This window comes from Hemiscyllium ocellatum, chromosome 37 (genome assembly GCF_020745735.1).
Source record: "Hemiscyllium ocellatum isolate sHemOce1 chromosome 37, sHemOce1.pat.X.cur, whole genome shotgun sequence".
Taxonomy (NCBI): domain Eukaryota; kingdom Metazoa; phylum Chordata; class Chondrichthyes; order Orectolobiformes; family Hemiscylliidae; genus Hemiscyllium; species Hemiscyllium ocellatum.
This window is the reverse complement of record NC_083437.1, coordinates 17153703-17176655: the sequence shown is the minus strand read 5'-3', so window position 1 is coordinate 17176655 and position 22953 is coordinate 17153703. Positions and strand designations below refer to the sequence as shown.

The 22953-nt window shown below is 41.4% G+C and overlaps 1 protein-coding gene across 1 annotated transcript in view; it reads left to right on the top strand.

The window, feature by feature from the left end:
• The window catches only part of LOC132833524 (chymotrypsin-like elastase family member 2A), a 33392-nt gene extending 10822 nt beyond the window's left edge, over positions 1-22570 (top strand). Inside the window, exons 2-8 of the mRNA XM_060851877.1 lie at positions 5844-5932; positions 9205-9302; positions 13623-13751; positions 14616-14752; positions 20027-20172; positions 20268-20417; positions 22484-22570. Coding sequence (XP_060707860.1) covers positions 5844-5932; positions 9205-9302; positions 13623-13751; positions 14616-14752; positions 20027-20172; positions 20268-20417; positions 22484-22501 — 767 coding nt within the window. The 3' untranslated portion in view covers positions 22502-22570. The remainder of the gene's footprint in view (positions 1-5843; positions 5933-9204; positions 9303-13622; positions 13752-14615; positions 14753-20026; positions 20173-20267; positions 20418-22483) is intronic.
• The last annotated feature ends 383 nt before the right edge of the window (positions 22571-22953 follow it).

The window sequence follows — 22953 nt, the reverse complement described above, 5'->3', positions numbered from 1 at the left end:
TTCCAGGATACTTTATTTGAGGAAAAGCAGGAAAGTTTCCAACCAGCTTAATGAAAGATTATGTCTGAACAAACATGACCATGTGGTGATTCATCTCATTTTTCATTGACAGTGAGTACACTTAAAAGTAATTCATTATCTATAAAGCATATAGCAACAGCATATAGACAGATGTATTCCGTACATAAACATGTTTGTCTTGTTTTGTTTTTAAATGCCAAGCAGTTTCAACTTATGAATGCGGCTGTAGGGAATCTCAATTTAACATGCCTGAGTCCTAATTTGAACTGAGTTCCGAGCAAGTTGGGTTCCTTTGTGTTCACATGGATACAATATCTCAGTGGTTATATTCCTGGATTGAAATGCAAAGAGTCTGAGTTTAAAATGCACCATGAGAGTTTGAGAATTTGAATTTAACTTGATACTAAACCTCTAAATAATAAGCTGGTGGAAGTAATCCTGAAGCGACCACATTGTTACAAAAAATCCAATTAAAATCTGCCATCATTAGCTGATTAATCCATTTTTCTCTCTTTCCCCTTATAATAAATAATTCAGGAAGCCCAACTAGGAAGGGATATTTATTGTTGAACACCACAATACCGCCATTACCCGTGACATATACAGCATAGTCCCAGCCTGGGACAGACAATTTTGCTTCACTTTTCTTTCCCTTTTTTACATATATCCAGAAGTATTCTTACACACAATCATACAGCTTTCCACCTCCAAAACACCATGATGTTTGTTTTGTTGTTTTAACTATGAACAAGACCAGTAAAGCATCCAATTAGATAATTACAAGCAAAGCTTACTAAGATTAAATTAGATTAGATTCCCTACAGTGTGGAAACAGGCCCTTTGGCCCAACAAGTCCACACCGACCCTCCATAGAGTAACCCACTCAGACCCATTTCTCTCTGACTAATGCACTTTGTGCAATTTAGCATGGCCAATTCACCTGACCTATACATTTTTGGATTGTGGGAGGAAACCGTCACAGACACAGGGAGAATGTGCAAACTCCACACAGACAGTTGTCCGAGGCTGGAATTGAACCCAGGTCCCTGGCACTGTGAGCAGGTGGGACTGGAACCTGGGGCTCTGGTTCAGAGATGGGAACACTACCACAAGAGCCCCAGTTCCACTTTTTTCATTTTTTAAAAATATAAACAAGAACCTCTCAAGAAGACAGGACCCAGAAAGTGACCTCAGCCATTGTGGGAATTAAAACGATGCTGGTGGCTCTATGGTGCATTATAAACCAGCTGTCTGGTCAACTGAGCTAACTGACTCCCCATTCTGCCTTTTTGTTTGGAAATCCATCTCTTCAGACATGGTATGATACATGTCTGGGGCAGGTGGCACTTGAACCCACTTCTCTTGGTTCGGAGGCAAGGAGATTAATTCAATGATTTCACATGGGTCGTATTGGATTATCACAGACCCATATCATTGTGCATTAATTGCTCTGAAGTCGTCTAGCAAGACTTTGTTGAGTCAATTGCAGATGGGCCATTAAATCCATACAATCCATAGAATCTCTGCAATGTGGAAACAGATCAAATGCTCTCCCAGTCCAGTCAGCTCATAAGGCGTCTTCAATAATATTTCGGGATTGATGCTAAAGCTGAGAGTGTTGTCCTAGATTCTAGTAATGCAATAATCTAACATTGTGCTCTAGCTGAGCCAGTTCTTGTAGCATCAAGTGAACAGAGATCTCCATCCCACCGGTTTCTGATAGAAATGCCACCCCTGTATGAAATCTAGCCTGTGGTGTTTTAAACTTTGGCAACTAAAAGTCACCAGCACAGCAAGCTTTCACTTAACGTCTAGCTGTTACTTAGTACTTCCCAATCTAATCAACTAATATGCAAGGTCATATGAGCTAGCTTGATGTTAAAGGGGTCTTCTTACATATAGCAAAGGGGCGCTTGAAATAATGGAAGTTTATTTACTGCTGTCAGACAGTTTAAAACATCTCACTTTGCTTTAAGGATGGAAAGCTGGCCATAAATATAAAAATGGACAATAAGAGTTTCTATAAGTATTTTAAAAACAGAAGAGTTGACAAAATGAGTGTTGATCCAATAGAAAATGAGTCTGGAGAATTTACAATGGAAACTAAACAGATGGCAGGTGAATTGAACAGGTATTTTGCACCAGTCTCCCCTAAACAGGATTCAAGTAACATCTCAGGAGCAGCTGTAAATGAGGAAATGGAATGGAAGAAGAATCTCACAATAACTTATAATCGTCCACAAAATGGTACTGAGTAATTGTTGGAGCTGTGAGCTGACAAGTGCTTGGTCTGATGGACTTCATTCTTGATATAAACATATAGCTAGTAAGATTTTTGATGTATTGGTTTTAATTTTCAAAACTTCTGGGAAAGTCCCAGTATATTGGAAGACAGCACATCTATTAGGTTCTATGACCCTTAAGCACTTTGTATGGAATGATCTGTCTACACAGCATACAAAACAAAACTTTTGACTGCATCTAGGTACATGTCACAATAATAAATCAAAACAAATCAAAGAATGAGGCAGAGCAGGAAACTACAGGCCATCTAGCTTAATATCTGCCATAAAGGAAATGTTAGAACTTATTACTAAAAAAGTTATAGTAGGGCACTTAGTTCAGTTCAAGGTAATCAGGCAGAGTCAACATGGTTTTGTGAAAGGTACATCAGGCGCCTCTGGAGCTCTTTGAGGAAGTAACATGTATCATAGATAAGGAGAAACTGATGGGTGTTCTGTCCTTAGATTTTCAGAAGGCATTTCATAGATCACAGAACATAGAACAGTCCAGGAACAGGCCCTTCAGCCCACAATGTTGTGCCAAACATGATGCCAAATTGAGCTGCCTGCCATTGGTCCATTTTCCTCCATTCCTTGCATATTCATATGCTTATCTAAAAGTCCCTTAAATGCCCCTGTCATATCTGCCTCTACCACTGCCCCTGGCAGCGCGTTCCAGACTCTGTGTAAACGTCTTGCCCCTTACATCTCCTTTGAACGTGCCCCCTCTCAACTTAAATGCGTGCCGCCTAGTATTAAACATTTCAGCTCTGGCAAAAATATTCAGACTGTCAACCCTATCTATGCATCTCAAAGTTTTACAGACTTCTTTCAAGTCTCCACTCAACTTCCACTGCTCCAGAGAAAACAACCCACATTTCTCTAACCTCTCCTCATACTCTCTAATCCAGGGAGCATCCTGGTAAACCTGTTCTGCACACTCTCCAAATCCTTCCTGTAATGTAGCAACTGGAATCAAACATAATACTCTAAGTGGATAAAATGAAAAATTCACATATCAAAGGCTATTGTGGCAAATAAAAGTTCTTGGTATGAGGAGAGAGCAATGTGTTGTCATGAACTGATGATTGTCTGGCCATCAAAAGGCGGAGAATAGACCCAAATGGGTCCTTTTTTGGTTTTACAGGATGTAAAGAATAGTGTGTACAAGTATCAGTGTTGGGATCTCAAGTTTCTTCTTAGTTTTCTAAATTCCAGTGGATACAAGCCTAGCCTATCCAATCTTCCCTCATAGGGCAACCTATCCATTCCAGGTTTCAGTCCAGTAAAACCTAACTGAAATTCTTCCAAACACATATCCATTCTTTTGTAAAGTGTCCAAAATTGTACAAAGTACTCCAGATGTGGTCTTACAAACTGTGCAAGTGAAATATGATCTCTCTGCTTTTGTATTCAATGCCTCTTGTAATAAAGGATGACATTCTATTACCTTTCCTATTTGTTTGCTGTACCTGTATGCTAACCTTCTTACAATTTATGCACCAGGTCATCCATATCCCTCTGCATCTCAGAGCTCTGCAATCTCTTACAAATTAGATAGTATGCTTTTTCTTATTCTTTTACCAAAGTGGGCAATTTCGCATTTGTCCACATTGTACGCCATTTATCTTTGCTCACTTATTTAACCTGTCTGTACCTTTTTATATCCTCCTTATGTCCCCTTCATCAATTAATTTCCTGCCTCGGCTTGTGTCACCAGTACATTTAGTAACCATATAATCTGTCCTTTCATCCTGGTCCCTTAGTAAGAACCAGTTCCTGATTTAAAATGTCTCTGATTTCTTCCATGATCAAAAAAATGCTGAATCTTGCTGGACCACATTTCTTGGCTGTTGGAAACCCTTCCACTCAGCATTTTTTACCCACGCTCTGACAGTGAGTGTTCAGCAGTCATTCTACTGCATGGGATGTGTATCACAGTCTGATTGACCATCATTTGACACATCTCCCCTTTTCTGGTCAAAAGCAAAAGGACTGGTTGGGTTCTCTTCTCCTACAGAGTTGTATAGACAACTCAGTAGGAGCCAGGAATCTTAAATCAATTCTTCATTACCTCTGCTATCTGACTCATCAGGGAGATAAGCCTCCTCTTTATTATCACTATAGACTGTTAATGGGATATGAATGGAATTAGCACAGCCCAAAGCCTTTACTTTCTCTTTCTATTCCTATTCCTTTTGATGGTTTCTTCCTTTTCTCTTCTTCTCCATGTCTCCATCATCATGCTAGCTAACTGAAAAGCAAAACAGAATGAGAGGAGTAGCCTATGTCTGTTAATATGCCCTTGCCACTTTTTTTTCTGGGTCTATGTCTGTGTGTTTTCTCCTCCTCCTCCCATACCACCACCCTCTCTTTTTGTCTCACTGTAACCTCCAGGGTATATCTCTCTCTCTCTCTCCGACTTTCCAATTCATCCAGGTGTCTCTCCCTTGCTCTCTTTCTCTCATTCATGCCAAATTACCTTAGTTTCCTTCCTTGACCTGTACAAAGTTATGTTTCCTTCAACACTATGGGAATTCTATGATTGTACCAACGGTGAAGTCTGTTTAAGATAAAGAAGAAAAATTGCAGAATCAATAAATACTTTACAAGGACACACACTCCTATTGAATGCTTTTCCTTCCCACAATTAAGGGTAACGTTTAGTCACATGGTGAGGAAACAATTCCTCTCCAGGTATAAGTAAAGTCACAGAATTTGTTCAGATGCCCCAGTCATTTACAAACATGATACGTTTTGCTTTGGCTGCTCTACTTGTTGCAACCGGTGAGTTCCAATTTTGGTACTAAATTTCTTCTTAAGGATTGTAAGAGATTTGTTGTTAAGATCCCTTTCGAAGCAATAAGGAGCAGAGAGCTCTCCAGTGCTACCTCATTGTCAACTGTAACCACTTGGAAGCAGGATGAACTGCCAATGTCTAAGTTTTAACCAGCAGGCCAAGGGGTAAAAAATTAAACCCAGGATTCATCACAAATTAATAATGAAAAAGGAAACTCTTTAAGGATAGCTTTGTGGATGGACGGACTTCCTGAACGAATGGTGTGTGCAACAGAATCCCTACAGTGTCAAAGCAGGCCTTTCAGCCCATCAGGTTTACACTAACCCACTGAAGAGCGCCCTACCCAGACCCATCCCCCCTACATTTCCCATGATTAACCCACATAGCCTGCACATCCCTGGGCACTGTAGGGCAATTTAGTGTGGCCAATCCACCTAACCTGTATATCCTTGGACTGTGGAAGGAACCCCACACAGACATGGAGAGAACATTCAAACTCCACACAGACAGTCACCCAAGGGTAGAATCGAACCCAGGTTCCTGGCGCCGCGAGGCAGCAATGCTAACCCACTGAGCCACTGTGTTGCCCCATATGTTTCCTTCCAGGTTTGTGCAAAATTAGCTGTGGATTGTTAGAGATGCCGCATAAACTCAGAATCTCTGAAAAAGAGGGGTTAAGAAATAGTGATAAAATCCAAAACACAAAACAGTTGAGGCTGACACAATGTTTTGTTTTTCAGTCTATGGTTGTGGGATCCCCACCTACCAGCCTGTATTGTCCAAGGTGGTCGGTGGTGAAGCTGCAAGACCCCATAGCTGGCCATGGCAAGTACGTAAACTCTTAAACTAAATTGTTCTTATATTGAAATGCTTACTGTAACAGGTAATACATATCCACAGTTTAATTGTGGAGCCCTCCTGGCATTTTGCTTGTTAAATGTACCTTACTTTCTGGATTTGCATCATAAAGACCAACACGTTCCAGTTAGGCTTCAACTCAGCCAGGCTTGTCAACATGAAAGGAGGATTGGGGATTATAAAATGGATTGCCAATTCCTCATGGCTAGTGATCACTATTGGAAGAGTTCACCTTTTACTTTTAGGTAAGGAGACCATTGGGCTCACCCAAAACATGCAACCTTCATTCAAACAGTTTACAACCCTGAGTTTTGGAATAAAACATTGTCATAGGATAGTGGCAACTGCCTATCAAACAACAGCAAATTTGAAGGAATGAGGAATTATTACTATTGCATTCTTTTTTTAAAAATTGTCCATTCATGGGATTTGGGCATCATTGGCTTGGCCAGTTCCTCCTACCCATCACTCTTTGCTCGTGAGAAGGCAGTGATGAGCTGCCTTGTTGAACCGCTGCAGTCCATATTGTGTAGGTACCACATGTTATGGAGCTGTTAGGGAGAAGTTCCAGAGTCTTGGGGGTGTTCCCATGTATCTTCTGCCCTTATCCTTTTATATGGTAGGGGTCAGGAATTTGGAAGGTGCTATCAAAGAACTGTAGTTGGCTGTTGTGGTTCCTAACTCCTGACTTGTTTTTATTCACCATAGTATTTATTTGGCAGATAGATCCAGATCATTCTCTGGTTAACTGGAACCCCAGGACATCGATAGTGGGGAATTCAGCAATAAAAATATATTTGAACTTTGTTTTGACTGCGGCTGCAGGAGTGCATTGTTACACAAAATAAAACATTTTCCAGTTACCAAGGTGACCAATTAAATACCTTTACTATATCAGGTTTAAAAAAGATCAATCAGGTTCTTAACAAACAAAGCCTATTAAACACTTAGTTGGCATAAACAGTAAATGGTATAGAATTTAAAATGCTTATTTCTTTCTGAAAATGATTAGATTAGATTAGATTGTCTACAGTGTGGAAACAGACACTTCGGCCCAACAAATCCACACCAACCCTCCGAAGACCCACCCAGACCCATTCCACTACATTTACCCCTAACTAATGCACTTAACACTCTGGGCAATTTAGCACGGCCAATTCACCTAACTTGCACATCTTTAGACTGTGGGAGGAAACTGGAGCACCGGAGGAAACCCACGCAGACACGGGGAGAATGTGCAAACTCCACACAGACAGTTGCCCGAGGCTGGAATTGAACCCGGGTCCCTGGCACTGTGAGGCAGCAGCACTAACCCTCTGAGCCACTATCTCCCAAAAACACTCACAGACTGGCACAAATGCACAATTTTCAGGCAAAGTGGAAAATAACTGATTTCTCTGCAGCAATAAGCTTTCTGAAAACAAAAAAAACACTTTCTCTATTGGTTTATTCTTGAAAGATAACGTGTAGGATATTCCAAAGTCTTTCGTTCTGATGTCCTGGCACATGTGGTCAAGGGATTGGAGGGTTTGAATTATAGGGAGAGGCTGTATAGGCTGGAGCTATTTTCCCTCAAGGGTCAGAGGCTGAGGGTGACCTTATAGATGTTTATAAAATCATGAGGGTCACAGATTGGATCTTTTTCCCAGGGTCGGGGAATCCAAAACTAGAGAACGTAGGTTTAAGGTGAGAAGACAAAGATTTAAAAGGGACCTGAGGGGCAACTTTTTTATGCAAAGGATGGTCCGTGTATGGAACAAGCTGCCAGCGGAGCTGGTGGAGGCTGGTACAATTACAATGTTTGAAAGGCATCTGAGGTACATGATTAGGAAGAGTTTGGAGGAATCTGGGCCAAATGCTGGCAAATAGGCCTAGATCAGTTTAGGATATCTGGATAGCACAGACTAAAGGGTCTGTTTCTGTGCTGTATAATGCTATGATTCCAATTCACTAATCATACACAATTGCCTCTGAAGTTTTGCAACAACAGCCTACTCAGGAAGTACAATCTTGAGAAATTCTTTCTATCACTGTTTCAAAAGAGTAAATAGGTTTTGTCTTGCACTGATGTCGAGGGGTTTCTTTCCAGAAATGGGAGGGATTACTGAACAGCTTGTTCTTAGCATTACTTTCCTCCAAATCAGTTGGTTATCAGCAAGCATATTTCCAATTCAGCCAGATCAAACAGCTGGTTCTACAGGTCAAAATCCAGTCCCAGCAATTTCTACAAGCAAGCAGTTTGTCACGTGATCTCTAGGAAATCATGTTAACAAGAACTTCAATGTCCTCAGTGAATTATGATCTCTGTTGAAGGGAAACCTCCAGGCACGACCATAAAACATGAAATAAATTCCTCTTTCCTCAATCCTTTAAAACCTAATTCCTCCAGCACTATTAACGTATTTTAACAATGGCAAGGGGCAATAGTTACATTTTCTCCTGTAGGAAATGGTCAGTGCCTGGCAGCTACATGTCTTAAATGACACTTGCCATTTATCAGCCCGGCCTGGGTAGTCTTCAGGTCTTGAACAAAAACAGAATTTCTGGAGAAACTCAGCAGGTCTGACAGCATCAGTGAAGAGAGAAAGGAGAGCTAACATTTCAAGTTCAATCTTCAGAAGAAGGGAAGTTCTGAAGAAGGGTCACTAGACTTCAAATGTTAACTCTGCTTTCTCTCTTCACAGATGCTGCCAGACCTGCTGAGTTTCTTCATAAATTCTGTTTTATTTTCAGATCTTCAGCATTGCAGTTCCTTGTTTTATTTATTGTTCAAGTCTTCCTGGATTATTTTCTATTACCTATTTTTTTCCAACACAGCATTTGACTTGGAGCTATATGATGCATAATTAATATTAACATATGTCTGACCATATGACAATGAGAAAGATCTCATTTAAGTGAGTGTGATCAATCATGTGGCTCAGTTCCAAAGTTTATCTGATACCACATCAATGAAACGGCATAGACGTTTTATGTTCAAAGTGACATATAAATGGGAGTAGTTGTTATTTTGAGTGTTAGTTGAGAACATATGTCATGAGACGAATACATTAACAGTGTACCATCATCGGTGAACCATCAAAATATTTTTAACCATGATGCTGAGACACTTGAGGGAATGGATGAGTGAAAGTTAGAGCATAAGCAGTAACATTTTTGGATGATCTCAAATTTACCAGATTTAAAGAGTACTCCATTGCTAAAATATTTTTTTTCAAAGTGAAATATTTGAATTTCTTGCAGATTTCTCTCCAAGTTGCTAAGGGAGATAGCTGGTTCCACACTTGTGGGGGATCTTTAATTGATCAGCGATGGGTTATGACAGCTGCACATTGCATTAAGTAAGTTACCGGTTTACTTAAAAATGAGTCTAGGTACATTTTAAAATGATTTCATCTTTTGGTAAAGTGAGTGCTATTTAAAGTGAAGGATAGGATTGTTCCAAGATTTCCCCATTTTTGCAATGGCAGGTACTCCCAAGTCAGCTGTAGGATATACAAAATAAAGCTCTCCTCTGCCTAATCTAAAAATATAACCCAATCAGGCAGTCAGGCAGCATCAGATGAGGGGAATCGATGTTTCGAGCATAATCCCTTCAACAGGGCTTCGTGATGAATGCTCAAAGCATTGATTCTCCTGCTCCTTGGATACTGCCTGACCGGGCTGTGCTTTTACAGCACCACACTCTTTGACTCTGATCTCCAGCAACTGTAGCCCTCACTTTCTTTTAATATATAACGAGCGTCCACAGACAGTATATTTGTGTTAGGGTAAAAGGAAAGGCTGGTAGGTGTAAGGAATGCTGGATGACGAAAGAAATTGAGGGTTTGGTTAAGAAAAAGAAGGGAGCATACGATAGGTGTAGATAAGATAGATTGAATGATTCCTTAGAAGACTATAAAGGCAATAAGAGTGTACTTAAGAGAGAAATCAGGAGGGCAAAAAGGGGACATGAAATATCTTTGGCAAATACAGTTAAGGAGAATCCAAAGGATTTTTACAAATATGTTAATGACAAAAGGGTAACTAGAGAGAGAATAGGGCCCCTCAAGGCAGCCTTTGTATGGAGCTGCAGGAGATAGGGGAGATATTAAACGAATATTTTGCATCAATGTTTACTGTGGAAAAGGACATGGAAGATATAGAATGTAGGGAAATAGATGGTGACATCTTGAAAAATGTCCATATTACAGAGGAGGAAGTGCTGGATGTCTTGAAACACTTAAGAGTGGATAAATCCCCAGGACCTGATCAGGTGTAGCTTAGAACTCTGTGGGAAGCTAGGGAAGTAATTGCTGGGCCTCTTGCTGAGATATTTGTATCAGTGATATTCACAAGTGAGGTGCCAGAAAACTGGAAGTTGGCTATCATGGTGCCACTGTTTAAGAAAGGTGGTAAGGACAAGCCAGGGAACTATAGACCAGTAAGCCTGACGTCGGTGGTGGGCAAGTTGTCGGAGGGAATCCTGAGGGACAAGATGTACATGTATTTGGAAAGGCAGGGACTTATTAGGAATAGTCAACATGGTTTTGTGCGTGGGAAATCATGTCTCATAAACTTGACTGAGTTTCTTGAAGAGGTAACAAAAAGGATTGATGAGGGCAGAGCAGTAGATGTGATCTATATGAACTTCAGTAAGACGTTCAACAAGATTCCCCATGGGAGACTGGTTAGCAAGGTTAGATTTCACAGAATACAGAGAGAACTAGCCATTTGGATCCAGAACTGGCTCAAAGATAGAAGACAGAGGGTGGTGGTAGAAGGTTGTTTTTCAGACTGGAAGCCTGTAGATTGTTACCAGTTACCAGTAGATTGCCACAAGGATCAGTGCTGGGTCCTCTACTTTTTGTCATTCACGTAAATGATTTGGATGCGAACACAAGAGGTATAGTTAGTAAGTTTGCAGATGACAACAAAAGTGGAGATGCAGTGGACAGCAAAGAAGGTTACCTCAGATTATAATGGAATCTCGCTCAGATTGGCCAATGGGCTGAGAAGTGGCAGATGGAATTTAATTCAGATAAATGCGAGGTGCTGCATTTTGGGAAAGCAAATCTTAGCAGGACTTATACACTTAATGGTAAGGTCCTAGGAAGTGTTGCTGAACAAAGAGACCTTGGAGTGCAGATTCATAGCTCCTTGAAAGTGGAGTCACATGTAGATAGGATAGTGAAGAAGGTGTTTGGTACGCTTTCCTTTTTTGGTCAGAGTATTGAGTACAGGAGCTGTGAGGCCAAATTGCAGCTGTACAGGACATTGGTTAGGCCACTTTTGGAATATTGTGTGCAATTCTCATCTCCTTCATATCGGAAGGGTGTTGTGAAACCTGAAAGGGTTAAAAAAAGATTTACAAGAATGTTGCCGGGGTTGGAGGATTTGAGCTATAGGGAGAGGTTGAACAGGCCGGGGCTGTTTTCCCTGGTGCATTGGAGGCTGAGGGGTGACCTTATAGAGGTTTACAAAGTCATAAGGTAAATAGACACAGTCTTTTCCCTGGGGTGGGGGAATCCAGGACAGAGGGCATTGGTTTAGGGTGAGAGGGGAAAGATATAAAAGACACCTAAGGGACAACTTTTTCACACAGAGGTAGTACATGTATGGAACAAGTTGCCAGAAGAATTGGCGGAGGCTAGTACAATTGCAACATTAAAAGACATCTGGATGGGTATATGAATAGAAAGGGTCTAGAGGGATATGGGCTGGGTGCTGGCACGTGGAACTAGATTGGATTGGGATAGCTGGTTGCATGGATGAGTTGGACTGAAGGGTCTGTTTCCGTGCTGTTCATCTCTATGACTCTATGACCCTATGACCCAATTGCACTGTTGACCTCTTTTATTTTTGGTTGAAGCCACACTGCCTGGGCAAGACCTCAAGCTCATCGGTCATTTAACAACTGTTTTGGAAGGACAAAATTTGCTCCACAGCAGCCCTGTCATTAGAATTAGGTTTAGGTTTTATTGTCATGTGTACTCAAATACAAGTATATAGTGAAAAGTGTCCAACGTTGCCACTCACAGCACCATCTTCAGGACAAGGAACCTAGGTACAAACTCTTAGATTAAAAAATGGAAAACATAAAGAAATAAGTTAGAGGTTCAACATCACAGTTCTGGTCAATATAAATTAGTCAATAAGAAATGAAATTTAAAGTTCCCAATTACAATCCTTCATTAGCCGTAGGCCTGCAGTCGCTCCATGGTGGGCTTTCCCCATGAGGACTCATAGAATCCCCTACAGTGTGGAAACAGGCCTTTCAGCCCAACAAGTCCACATCAACCCTCTGAAGAGTAACCCACCCAGACTCATTCCCTTACTCCATATTTACCCCCAACCTGAACACTATGGGAAATTTAGCATGGCCAATTCACCTAACCCGCACATCTTTGAATTCTGGGAGGAAACCGGAGCACCCTGAGGAAACCCATGCAGACACAGGGAAAATGTGCAAACTCTACACAGACAGTCGCCCGAGGCTAGAATCAAATCTGGGTCCCTGGCACTGTGAGGCAGCAGTGCTAACTTCTTAGCCACTGAGCCACTACAATCTTGCCCCCACATTGGGCTCAATTTCTCTTAATTCCTAAGCCTCTGCACTACCATCTTCTCACTGACTGCCATCCAGGCTCAATCTTGTCACAACTGAGCTGAAAATGTGTTGCTGGTTAAAGTGCAGCAGGTCAGGCAGCATCTAAGGAACAGGAAATTCGACGTTTCAGGCATAAGCCCTTCATCAGGATCCTGATGAAGGGCTTATGCCCGAAATGTCGAATTTCCTGTTCCTTGCATGCTGCCTGCCTGCTGCGCTTTAACCAGCAACACATTTTCAGCTCTGATCTCCAGCATCTGCAGACCTCACTTTTTACTCAATCTTGTCACAAATCTTGGTCAACAATCCCAGATCCACTCCATTGACCCATACATAGTTCCCACTGTTAGCCTCAGTCAAGAACCCAGTTCCCATCTCTTTCCAAGGTTAATTCCCAATTCCAGATTCTGGGGTAGCTTTCACTTCATCAACCTGACGTGAACTCTTTAGCTCCTTACTCAAGAAATGACATACTTGCCCTAGAAAGAGTGCGATGAGGGTTCACTAGACCGACACCTGGAATGAGGGGGTAGGGCTAGGTGAGAGATTGAATAAATTAGATTCACATTCCCCAAAGTTTAGAAGAGTGAAATATGATCTAATTAAAATGGATAAAATTATTGAAGGGTTTGACATGATAGAGATTGAATAAGTGATTCCACTATCTGAAAAACCTGGTGCACAGGGAGATAGTTTCAGAATAATGGATAGGCGACTGAGACTGGAAGGCAGAGAATCTTCTTCACTCAAAGGTTTGTAACTTTTAAATATTTCCACCTAGGCACTTTGTCGATGCTTAGTTGTTGGTTATTTTCAAGACAGAGGTCAACACAGTTTTGAGTGCTAGAATAATTAAGGGATATGGGGAATAGTGGGGGATTGTGAAGTAGAAGATCTTATTGGATGGAAGTGCAAATTCAAATGACAAATGGCTTTTGAATGCTTCTCATGATGAAGGCTATAATCCCCAAACAGTCTCCACTTCAAACCAATGAACAGGTGTGAATTTCTATTTCACTTTATGGTTCTGATTCATTGCACTATTTTAACCATTTTTACTTTTTACTCACAGTAAGAAGAATACCTATAGAGTGGCTCTTGGCAAACAAGTCCTTTCAGCCAATGAGATAGGGTCTGTTTTTGCTGCTGTGGAGAAGACCATCCGCCATGAAAAGTTCAGCATGATCTTTGCTGCCAATGGGTCAGTATAAACCATATTTTTGGTAAAATAAAATGTTACCCCCTCTTCTGAAGTTGCTCACTTTTGTGAGGGTGTAGTTCCACAGTCACTGCCAATATGTGGCCATACCTCTTTCTCCTGCTCTGACAGAGTGAGCATTTCCATTCTTTCAGACTTTGGAAGACACTTGCAGCTAAAACAGAGTCTGTCCTCATGTCATGCCCGACATTTTGACTTTGCTTCAGTGACCATAAGTGAGACTTTTCTCTGAATTCCCAGCCCCCTTCTGGCTGGGGAGAAGGGAATCTCAATTGTCTACTTTAACGGCTACTCCTGACAGCTAGAGACTAACACATTGGGCTTTGTTTTTCACATTGATGCTGGCCAGGCATATGATTGAAAAAAAAAAGCTTATTAGAACACAAAAGCAGAAAATATACAAACTCTCTTCACCTAAACACAAGCTGCATCACACCAACCTAATGGCCCCACAAGTGTGGAGTAAATGGTTCAGTTTCAGTAGATGCGCAGGTACAGAGAGATCTGGATGTGGGACCACTTTTTGAAGGTGATAAGGCAAATTTTACTTAGTGGATTTGAAGATAATTGCATTCTGGGGCTGTTCAGGAAGAGCTTAGAAGTGAAGCTAATTGGATAGTTATCTCAAAGAGACATGTTGGGCTGAATGAGTTCCTTCCATCCTAGAAGATTCCATAAATCACAGATAAATGCATCACCAAATCAATTGTGAACAATCTAGAATGAGCAAAGTCAGTGAATTCCCTCAGCATTCACTATTTAACATTGCTGTACTTACCTCCACAATGACCAACAATGACGTGTTGAGACAGTACAACTCAACAATGTTTTCTCTTTCATTCCTAGTTACGACATTGCTCTTGTTAAACTTGCACAACCAGTGTTTTTAGATGACAAAATTGAATTGGGATGCATCCCTGCCCCAGGGACTCTTCTCCCCAATAACTACAGCTGCTACATCACTGGCTGGGGCCTCTTGAAGGGTAAGTTGAACTGTCAAGGTATGGAGAGTCCACCTCTTAGGTCATGTCTGAATGAAGAATATCTAATAGGGAAAGGTGATTCGCAGCATTAGAGCAGGATTCTAGAGTCAATGGGCCATGTATGTGTCCCACAATCTTTGCAGTTATATTGTCAACACACTGACTTGTCCCATTCAAATTTCATGGATCTGACTCACTGAAGTCAAATCTTATTTGCCAACTGGTACTGTATAGAACTTAAGCAACTTAACAGGGAGTGGAACCAATCATACGCCTGATTTGCTCATTACCACATCCCAGTGCATCTGAAAATCAATTTGAGGACTTCATTTTTCATCGATTAAGGTCATAAAATGGTTGGATTTACTAAAGAAGTTGAATCCCTTGTCAAGATGAAGAAGGAGACTTATATAAAGATGAGATGTGAAGGCTCAGTTAGGACGCTTAAGTGTTACAACTTAGCCAGGAAGGATCTAAAGAGAGAGATAAGAATAGCCAGGAGGGGACATGAGAAGTCTTTGGCAGGTAGGACCAAGGAAAACCCTAAAGTTTTCTACAGGTATATCAAGAATAAAAGAAGATTAGAGTTAGAGTAGGGTATGACAAGGACATTAGTGGGAAGTTGTGCATGGAGTCTGAAGAGATAGGAGAGGTGCTCAATGAATGTGTTTTGTCAGTATTCACAAAGAAAAAAGACAAAGTTATCGAGGAGAATACTGAAATACAGGCAATTAATCTAGATGGGATTAGGGTTTATAAGGAGGAGGTGTTAGCAATTCTGGAAAGTGTAAAAATAGCTAAGTCCCCTGGTCCAGATGTGATTTATCTTAGGATTCTCTGAAGTCAGGGAGGAGATTGCAGAGTCTTTGGCTTTGATCTACCAGAATTGTCCCAGAAGACTGGAGGATAGCAAATGTTGTCCCCTTATTCAAGAAGGGGAGTAGAGACAACCCTGGAAACTATAGACCAGTGAGCCTTACTTTGGTTGTGGGTAAAGTGTTGGAAATGGGTATAAGAGATAGGATTTAATAGTCATCTAGAAAGGAATAATTTGATTAGGGGTAGTCAACACGGTTTTGTGAAGGTAGGTCATGCCTCACAAACCTTATTGAGTTCTTTGAAAAGGTGACCAAACAGGTGGATGAGGGTAAAGTGGTTGATGTGGTGTATATGGATTTCAGTAAAGCGTTTGATAAGGTTCCCCATGGTAGGCTATTGCAGAAAATATGGAGTCATGGAATTGAAGGTGATTTAGTGGTTTGGATCAGAAATTGGCTAGCTGTAAGAATACAGAAGGTAGTGGTTGATGGGTAGTGGTCATCCTGGAGTTTAGTTACTAGTGGTGTGTTGCAAGGATTGGTTTTGGGGCCATTGCTGTTTGTCATTTTTATAAATACCTGAATGAGGGTGTAGAAGGCTGGATTAGTAAATTTGAAGATGACACTAAAGTCGATGGAGTTGTGGACAGTGTGGAAGGATGTTGAAGGTTACGAGGGATACATAGATAAGCTGAAGAGCTGAGCTGAGGGGTGGAAAATAGAGTTTAATACATAAAAGTGTGAGGTGATTCACTTTGGAATGAATAACAGAAATACAGAGTCCTGGGCTAATGGTAAGATTCTTGGTAGTGTGGATGAGCAGAGACATCCAGGTTGATAGGGTTATTAAGAAGGCATGCAGTGTGTTAGTTTTTATTGGTAGAGTGATTGAGTTTCAGAGCCATGAGGTCATGTTGCAGCTGTACAAAGCTCTAGCGCGACTGCAGTTGGAGCATTGCATATGGTTCTGCTCGGTGCACTATAGGAAGGATGTGGAAGCATTGGAAAGGGTGCAGGGGAGACTTACCAGGATGTTGTCTGGTATGGAGGGAAGGTCTTATGAGGAAAGGCTGAGAGACTTGAGATTGTTTTTGTGAGGGAGAAGGTTAAGAGATGACGAAAAGGAATATACAAGATAACCAGAAGATTAGATAGGGTGGACAGTGAGAACCTTTTTCCTCGGATGATTATGGCTAGCACGAGGGGCCATAGTTTTAAATTGAGGCGTGATAGATATGGAACAGATGTCAGAGGTAGGTTCTTTACTCAGAGAGTAGAATGGATGTGGAATGCTCTGCCTGCAACAGTAGTAGACACGCCAATTTAAGGGTATTTAAATGGTCATTGGATAAAGATATGGATGATAATGGAATAATGTAGGTTAGATGGGCTTCAGATTGGTTCCACTTGTTGGTGCAACATCGAGAGCTGAAGGGCCTGTACTGCACTCTAATGTTCTGGGTTCTATACCATGAATAAATAAAGAATCAAAAGCAAAATTGAAACTAATGACTAAGGCCACCACTAAGAACTTAGAAGATGTAGGAGAGAAAAAGAGAATACAATGACGTTTTTATTAAAGAAACTATAAAAGCAATTTGAAACTTGTTGATCTAGAATTTCTGTAGTTGCTGCCTCATTGGTGAATGAAGCAGCATGTTACAATTTTTCAGATCAGCAATTTGGAATGCATGCAAATTCAAAGAAATAATAATGTAAACTTTATAATCTATGAGGCAGCTAAGATGGAAAGCTTGACATGTCTGAGTTAGTACACTGCCTTAATTGCTGAGACATAGGAACCGATATTGCATGGAGTGGGTATGAATGCAAAGAGTAATCCTGTTGACAGAATGCTGGGTATACCTTGCGAAGGCATGAGATTGTTTGCAACCAGAGAGTGATTGGACAGCTCTGCTTGATGATGGAGTGGTGGGACAGGGAATAATGGGGGTCTGAACACCCAGACACTGAGTGTTGGACATGACCCATTTTATTGGAGAGAAGTCTTGACATTCTGGTCTAAAATGATACATGGTTTTGAGGGATTTGTAAGCCCACTCATCCCATGTCATGACGATAATCCTTCCCATATCATTGAACATTAATGTGACCATAATAGTGATCAATTATTTTTTAAAAAATGGATAAGGATCTATCAAGAACTCCTTGTACTCAAGAAGTCAATGGCACCAATGAGCTTGACTTGCATTATTGACTTTCTTTTGTCATGGGATTGATGCTACACTATGAGTATCAATATCAGGAGGTGAAAAAGTCGACATTCCGGGTGCTGAGGAAGAGTTACATCCAAAATGTCCAACTTGTCCTCTTGATGTTGCCTGGCTTGCTGTGTTCTTCCATCCTCCTGCCTGTCTACTTTGGATTCCAGCATCTGCAGTTTTTTTCTCTGTAACACTGTGAATTAATGACAGATTGGCTGAGGAGAAGGCAAATTCTTTACGCTTAGGCTTCAAAGTAACATTATTTATTAACACTAAATATTGCTGTACACAGTAACCACAGATACACCATGTTCTTATCCTATATTGGGTAAGGACTTATCTATCTTCTGCCTGTGTTCATGTCCTTATGCTGATGTGCATCTTCCATTATTGATTCTTGCAGTCTGATTGTGTATTGCAGAGATTTCTAACTCCATTCGCTCTGTCCCATTTATGCTCAGTAACGTACAACTCTATGACATCACCACAAGTTGCACCAGGCCCTTACACAGCAATTTTAGATTTTGCAATCTGAAGAGTGTCACAGACGTCAGGTCTGCCATACAACATAGGGCTCATGGGTACTGCTCATTCCCAGAAGCAGAACCTATGACTCTGGCATTTAGAGGGAACCCTTGCTACCCAATATTCAAGAATCCAATAGCATTATTCAGGGAATGTAATGACTACATTTAATCCTAAGTTTCAGAAACCTAATTCTGGGACCAAATAGGGACCGCAAACCCACAGCTGCTGGTAGTGGGACTGATTTGGTGATTTTACCGACAGGGACCTTCTAATTAGTTGCTCCCATATTCACCAGCCAAATAAGGTCATTGGGAAGGCTGTGCAATCAGTGAGCTGGCAAATGTGAAAACTCAAGGTCATATCTCAATAAATTAAGAATCTAAAAATCGGGGGGGATAGGTGGAGAAGGGCGTCAGACGGTTTGGGGGGACAGGGTGTCATTGGTTACCCAAAGCCTGTCTTCCCAATCCTCAGCTCCCCTTTGAGCCATGGTGCCTCCATGAAATGGTGGGTGGTCACCCTGTTCTTGACAAAATGGCCTCACGCTTGGCCTTGTTTAATGGCCCTCGGTTGTGGTCTTAATTATGCAAATTGGCTGCCCACCTTCTATGCACAATTGGCAATGTGGCCAGCAGTAGGACAGCATCAGGGAATGATCTACGCGCGATACCTAGATACTTTACCAATTTCCTTGCCTCTGGGTTGGCAGGAATGGGAGACAGTAAAACTCTGCCCCATTTTTCCACACAAATTGGGTGCAATGGCTATTGTATGGATCCTATCCCAATGCTCTAGTACTCTACAGTCATAAATACCAGTGTGCTGTTGGATGAGAGACTGAATTGCCATCCCCACTACCTGTGCACTAATCTGGCTGAGGAGTTTTCCCAACATCCATAGAAGTTATTGAATTTTCATTCCTCTGGTGTCCCTTCTTCAGTTATTTCCCATTACCTTCAATCTCTGCTTTGCTCTGCAATCCTAGTTCTTCATGGGTTACAGATCACCCTCCACATGCTGTGGGTGAGCGTATTCTTTTGAGTGTGGTAGTGTATCATGGCTGTGTCCAATGAAACATCCACGTATTGTCTACACAGCTGCTCCTTTTCCAGCAGCTGAAAACAGTAACTGGTTTTTAGCATCTCTGTCTATCACCCGAGCTGATATTTGCAAACTCTTGACAGACTAGCGATTGACAGTAGCGTCTCCCAACTGGCTTCATGGGAATGAACCATCCTACAGGATTATAGAATCCAGACAGTGTGGAAGCAGGCCATTTGGCCCATCAGGTCCACACCGACCCTCTGAAGAGCATCCCACCCAGACACATCCCATTCCTGTGACCCCGCATTTCCCGTGGCCAATCCATCTAACCTGCACATCTTTGGAATGTGAAGGAAACCCACAAGGACTCGGGGAGAATGTACAAACTTCGCACAGGCAGTCGCCTGAGGCTGAAATCAAACCCAAATTGTCCCTGATGCTATGAGGCAGTAGTGCTAACCACTGTGCCACCATTCTGCCCAAAGATTGGCAGATACACTCCCAGCTTTGAGTGCAGCCAAATCCCTGGAGCTTGGGTGAGTATGAATATGATCTGGCAGCAGGTATCCAACACATTAGTCCATTTGGATGCATCTAGAAAGTTAATGTGTAAATCTTGCCTGCGTACCTGAGTAACATTGGAGTCTGTTCTCTTACAGCTGGCGGTAGTGTCTCTGATATCCTGCAACAAGCCCTTCTCCTTGTCGTAGACCACGCCACTTGTTCTCTGCCTGACTGGTGGGGAGGGATAGCGAAGACATCGATGGTGTGTGCCGGTGGTGACGGAGTGGTGTCAGGATGCAATGTTAGTAGACCAACTCAAACTTGCTTATGGATTGCATCATTTGATCCCTTCCATGCTTCCCCAGTGACTAACCTCTGCTTCTATTCCCTTTCCAGGGAGATTCTGGTGGGCCCCTGAACTGCCAGAATGCCAATGGTGCCTGGGAAGTACATGGCATTGTCAGCTTTGGGTCTGCTTTCTGCAGCCATAAGAAGAAGCCAACCGTTTTTACCCGTGTGTCTGCCTACAATGAGTGGCTTACTGAGGTATTTAGCCACAAATATCCTATATCATTGAACACAATAATCTATTCCAATTCTGAAGAAGTCATACCGGACTTGAAAGATTAGCTGTTTCTCTCTCCACAGATACTGTAAGGCGTTTTGAGTTTCTCTGTACTTGGTTCATATTTCCAGCATCCACAGTATATTGCCTTTATCCAGAAATATTGATGAACACTCAAGTAGTGAATATTTGTGTCGCTTCAAAATGCTGAACTCTGTGGCTGCTGTGATATCCATCTGTTTTACAACCTGGTGGGTTTGAGAATCCTGCACCTCATTTTTAAAAATTCTTGTTTTTAAGGTCAAAGGGCAAAAGTCTTTTCCTTACACCACGACAATCCCAAAATTCCTGTCATTCCCCTGAGATAAGGTTCCGAGATCGCTACATTCCTTCAATTCTTGTCATTCCATGGTTTCTATTTCACTGGAAACCATCTTCAACAGCCTAGGCTTCAAGACCTCAAATTCGCTCCTTAAATTACTCCATTGCTCATGCTACCTCTTTGACCAAACCTTCAGCCACTCGACCCATTATATCCCTGTGGCTGAGTATCCAACTTTGTTCAGTACATGGCATGGGACAGTTTGCTTGTTTTAAGGTTCTATATAAATGAAAATCATTGTTGTAAGTGGCTAGAAGCTGCAGGGGGACTTGCAGCAATGTTACCATTACAGCAAAGAAGGCGGCTATTTTAAGGAGTCCATGATAACTCTTTGTATAGCAAGCTGGTCTGTCCCATTTATCCACTCTATTCCAACAGCCTTGCTTTTTGGGCATTTGGTCACACATCCAGCTGTAATTATCATTATAGCATCCAATCCTTGACCGAACCAGATATTTATTAAAAATCAAAATATTGCAGCAAATGGGAATCTGAAAAGAAAATGCAGGAATCACTTGAAAACCTCAGCAGGTCTGACAGTATCTGTGGGAGGTTAAACAGAGTTAATGATTCAGGTTGAATTGTAACAGATTTTAAGCATGTCAACAGGAAGGTAGGGGGATTAGGAAGAACCAAAAGGATAGAATTATAGAACCCCTGCAGGGCAGAAAGAGGCCATTTGGCCCAACAAGTCTGCAATAACCCTCTGAAGAGCATCTCACCCAGATCCAGCCCACACCCTATCCCTGTAACACTGCATTTAACATGGCTAATCCACGTAGCCTACACATCTTTGGACACTTGCCCATGGCCAATCCACCTCACCTACACATCTTTGGAACATGGGAGGAAACCAAAGCAAACCCAAGCAAGGGTGCATATGTAAACTCCACACAGCCACCCAAGGCTGGAATTGAACTCAGGTTCCTGGTACTGTGAGGCAACATTGTGAACCACTGAGCTATCATGCCACCCCACAATAAGGTAGAAGGCAGGAGAGATTAAAAAAACAAAAAAGCTGATTGTGCAAGGCAAAAAGAGATGGTAATGAGTCAGGTATAACGAAAGACAAATGATGGGATTGCCTCAACTGAAAAGTGACAAAAAAAAAACGAGTATTCCCATTCAAAAGAAAAATTGAAACAATGGTTCTGTTCTGAAATTATTGAACTCTTTGTTTCATAAAAAGCTAATGTGGCCGTAGTCTCAGAGGAACATAAAGTTGCTCTCTAATGAGAGATGACTAGTGATGGTTTAACCTGAGGTCACTGCACTTCAGGTGAGGAGAAAGATTGAGAAGGAGAATCATTCATGGTAACCTCAGCCAGTGTGGGAATTGAACCTACAGCATTGGGTATCATACTACATTTCAAACAGTCATCCAGCCAATTGAGCTAACCAATCAACAAATATCTAGTTAAAACATAAAGTGATGCTCCTTGAGCTTCTGTTAAGCATCACTGGAACTAAGTTTCAACTTGTTCTTATTTGGAGATATATTTTATTAAGCCTTTTAAACCCATTGCAAATCTGTCCCTCAAATCTGTTACCGGGAAAGTTTTTTATTTAAGAGTTAAACAACTATTGACAACTTTTAGGATCAACCTTTTGATAAATGATTTATTCTTTGAAGTGTTATCAGAATAACATTTTATTCCTTTACAGAAAATGATGAACAACTAAAAGGAACCACACTGAAGCTTTGGAAGATTGTAAATTGATGCAATTCACAAAATAAATGTAGTCTCAAACAAGATGTTGTCTCATGGTCTTTAATAGTGACATTGCTCATGGAGTCAGAGTCGTACTGCATGGAAACAGACTCTTCAGCCCAACTAGTCCATTCAAAACATAGTCCCCAAACCAAACTAGTCCCATTTGCCTGTGCCTGGCCCATATCCCTCTAAACATTTTTGTTGATGTACTTCTCCAAATGTCTGTTAATCTTATCATGTCAGTAACTTGATTAAACCTTTTGACACATCGAGCTTATTAGCCTCATGTGAATGAGAAACTTCATAAACCTCTATTAAGGATCACATCACAAATTATGTACTTCTCCCTGTGAACAGTAGATAACAAGTGTTGGACAGAAGCAGGCTGTTCAGTATCTCAACTCTGTTCTACCATTCAAT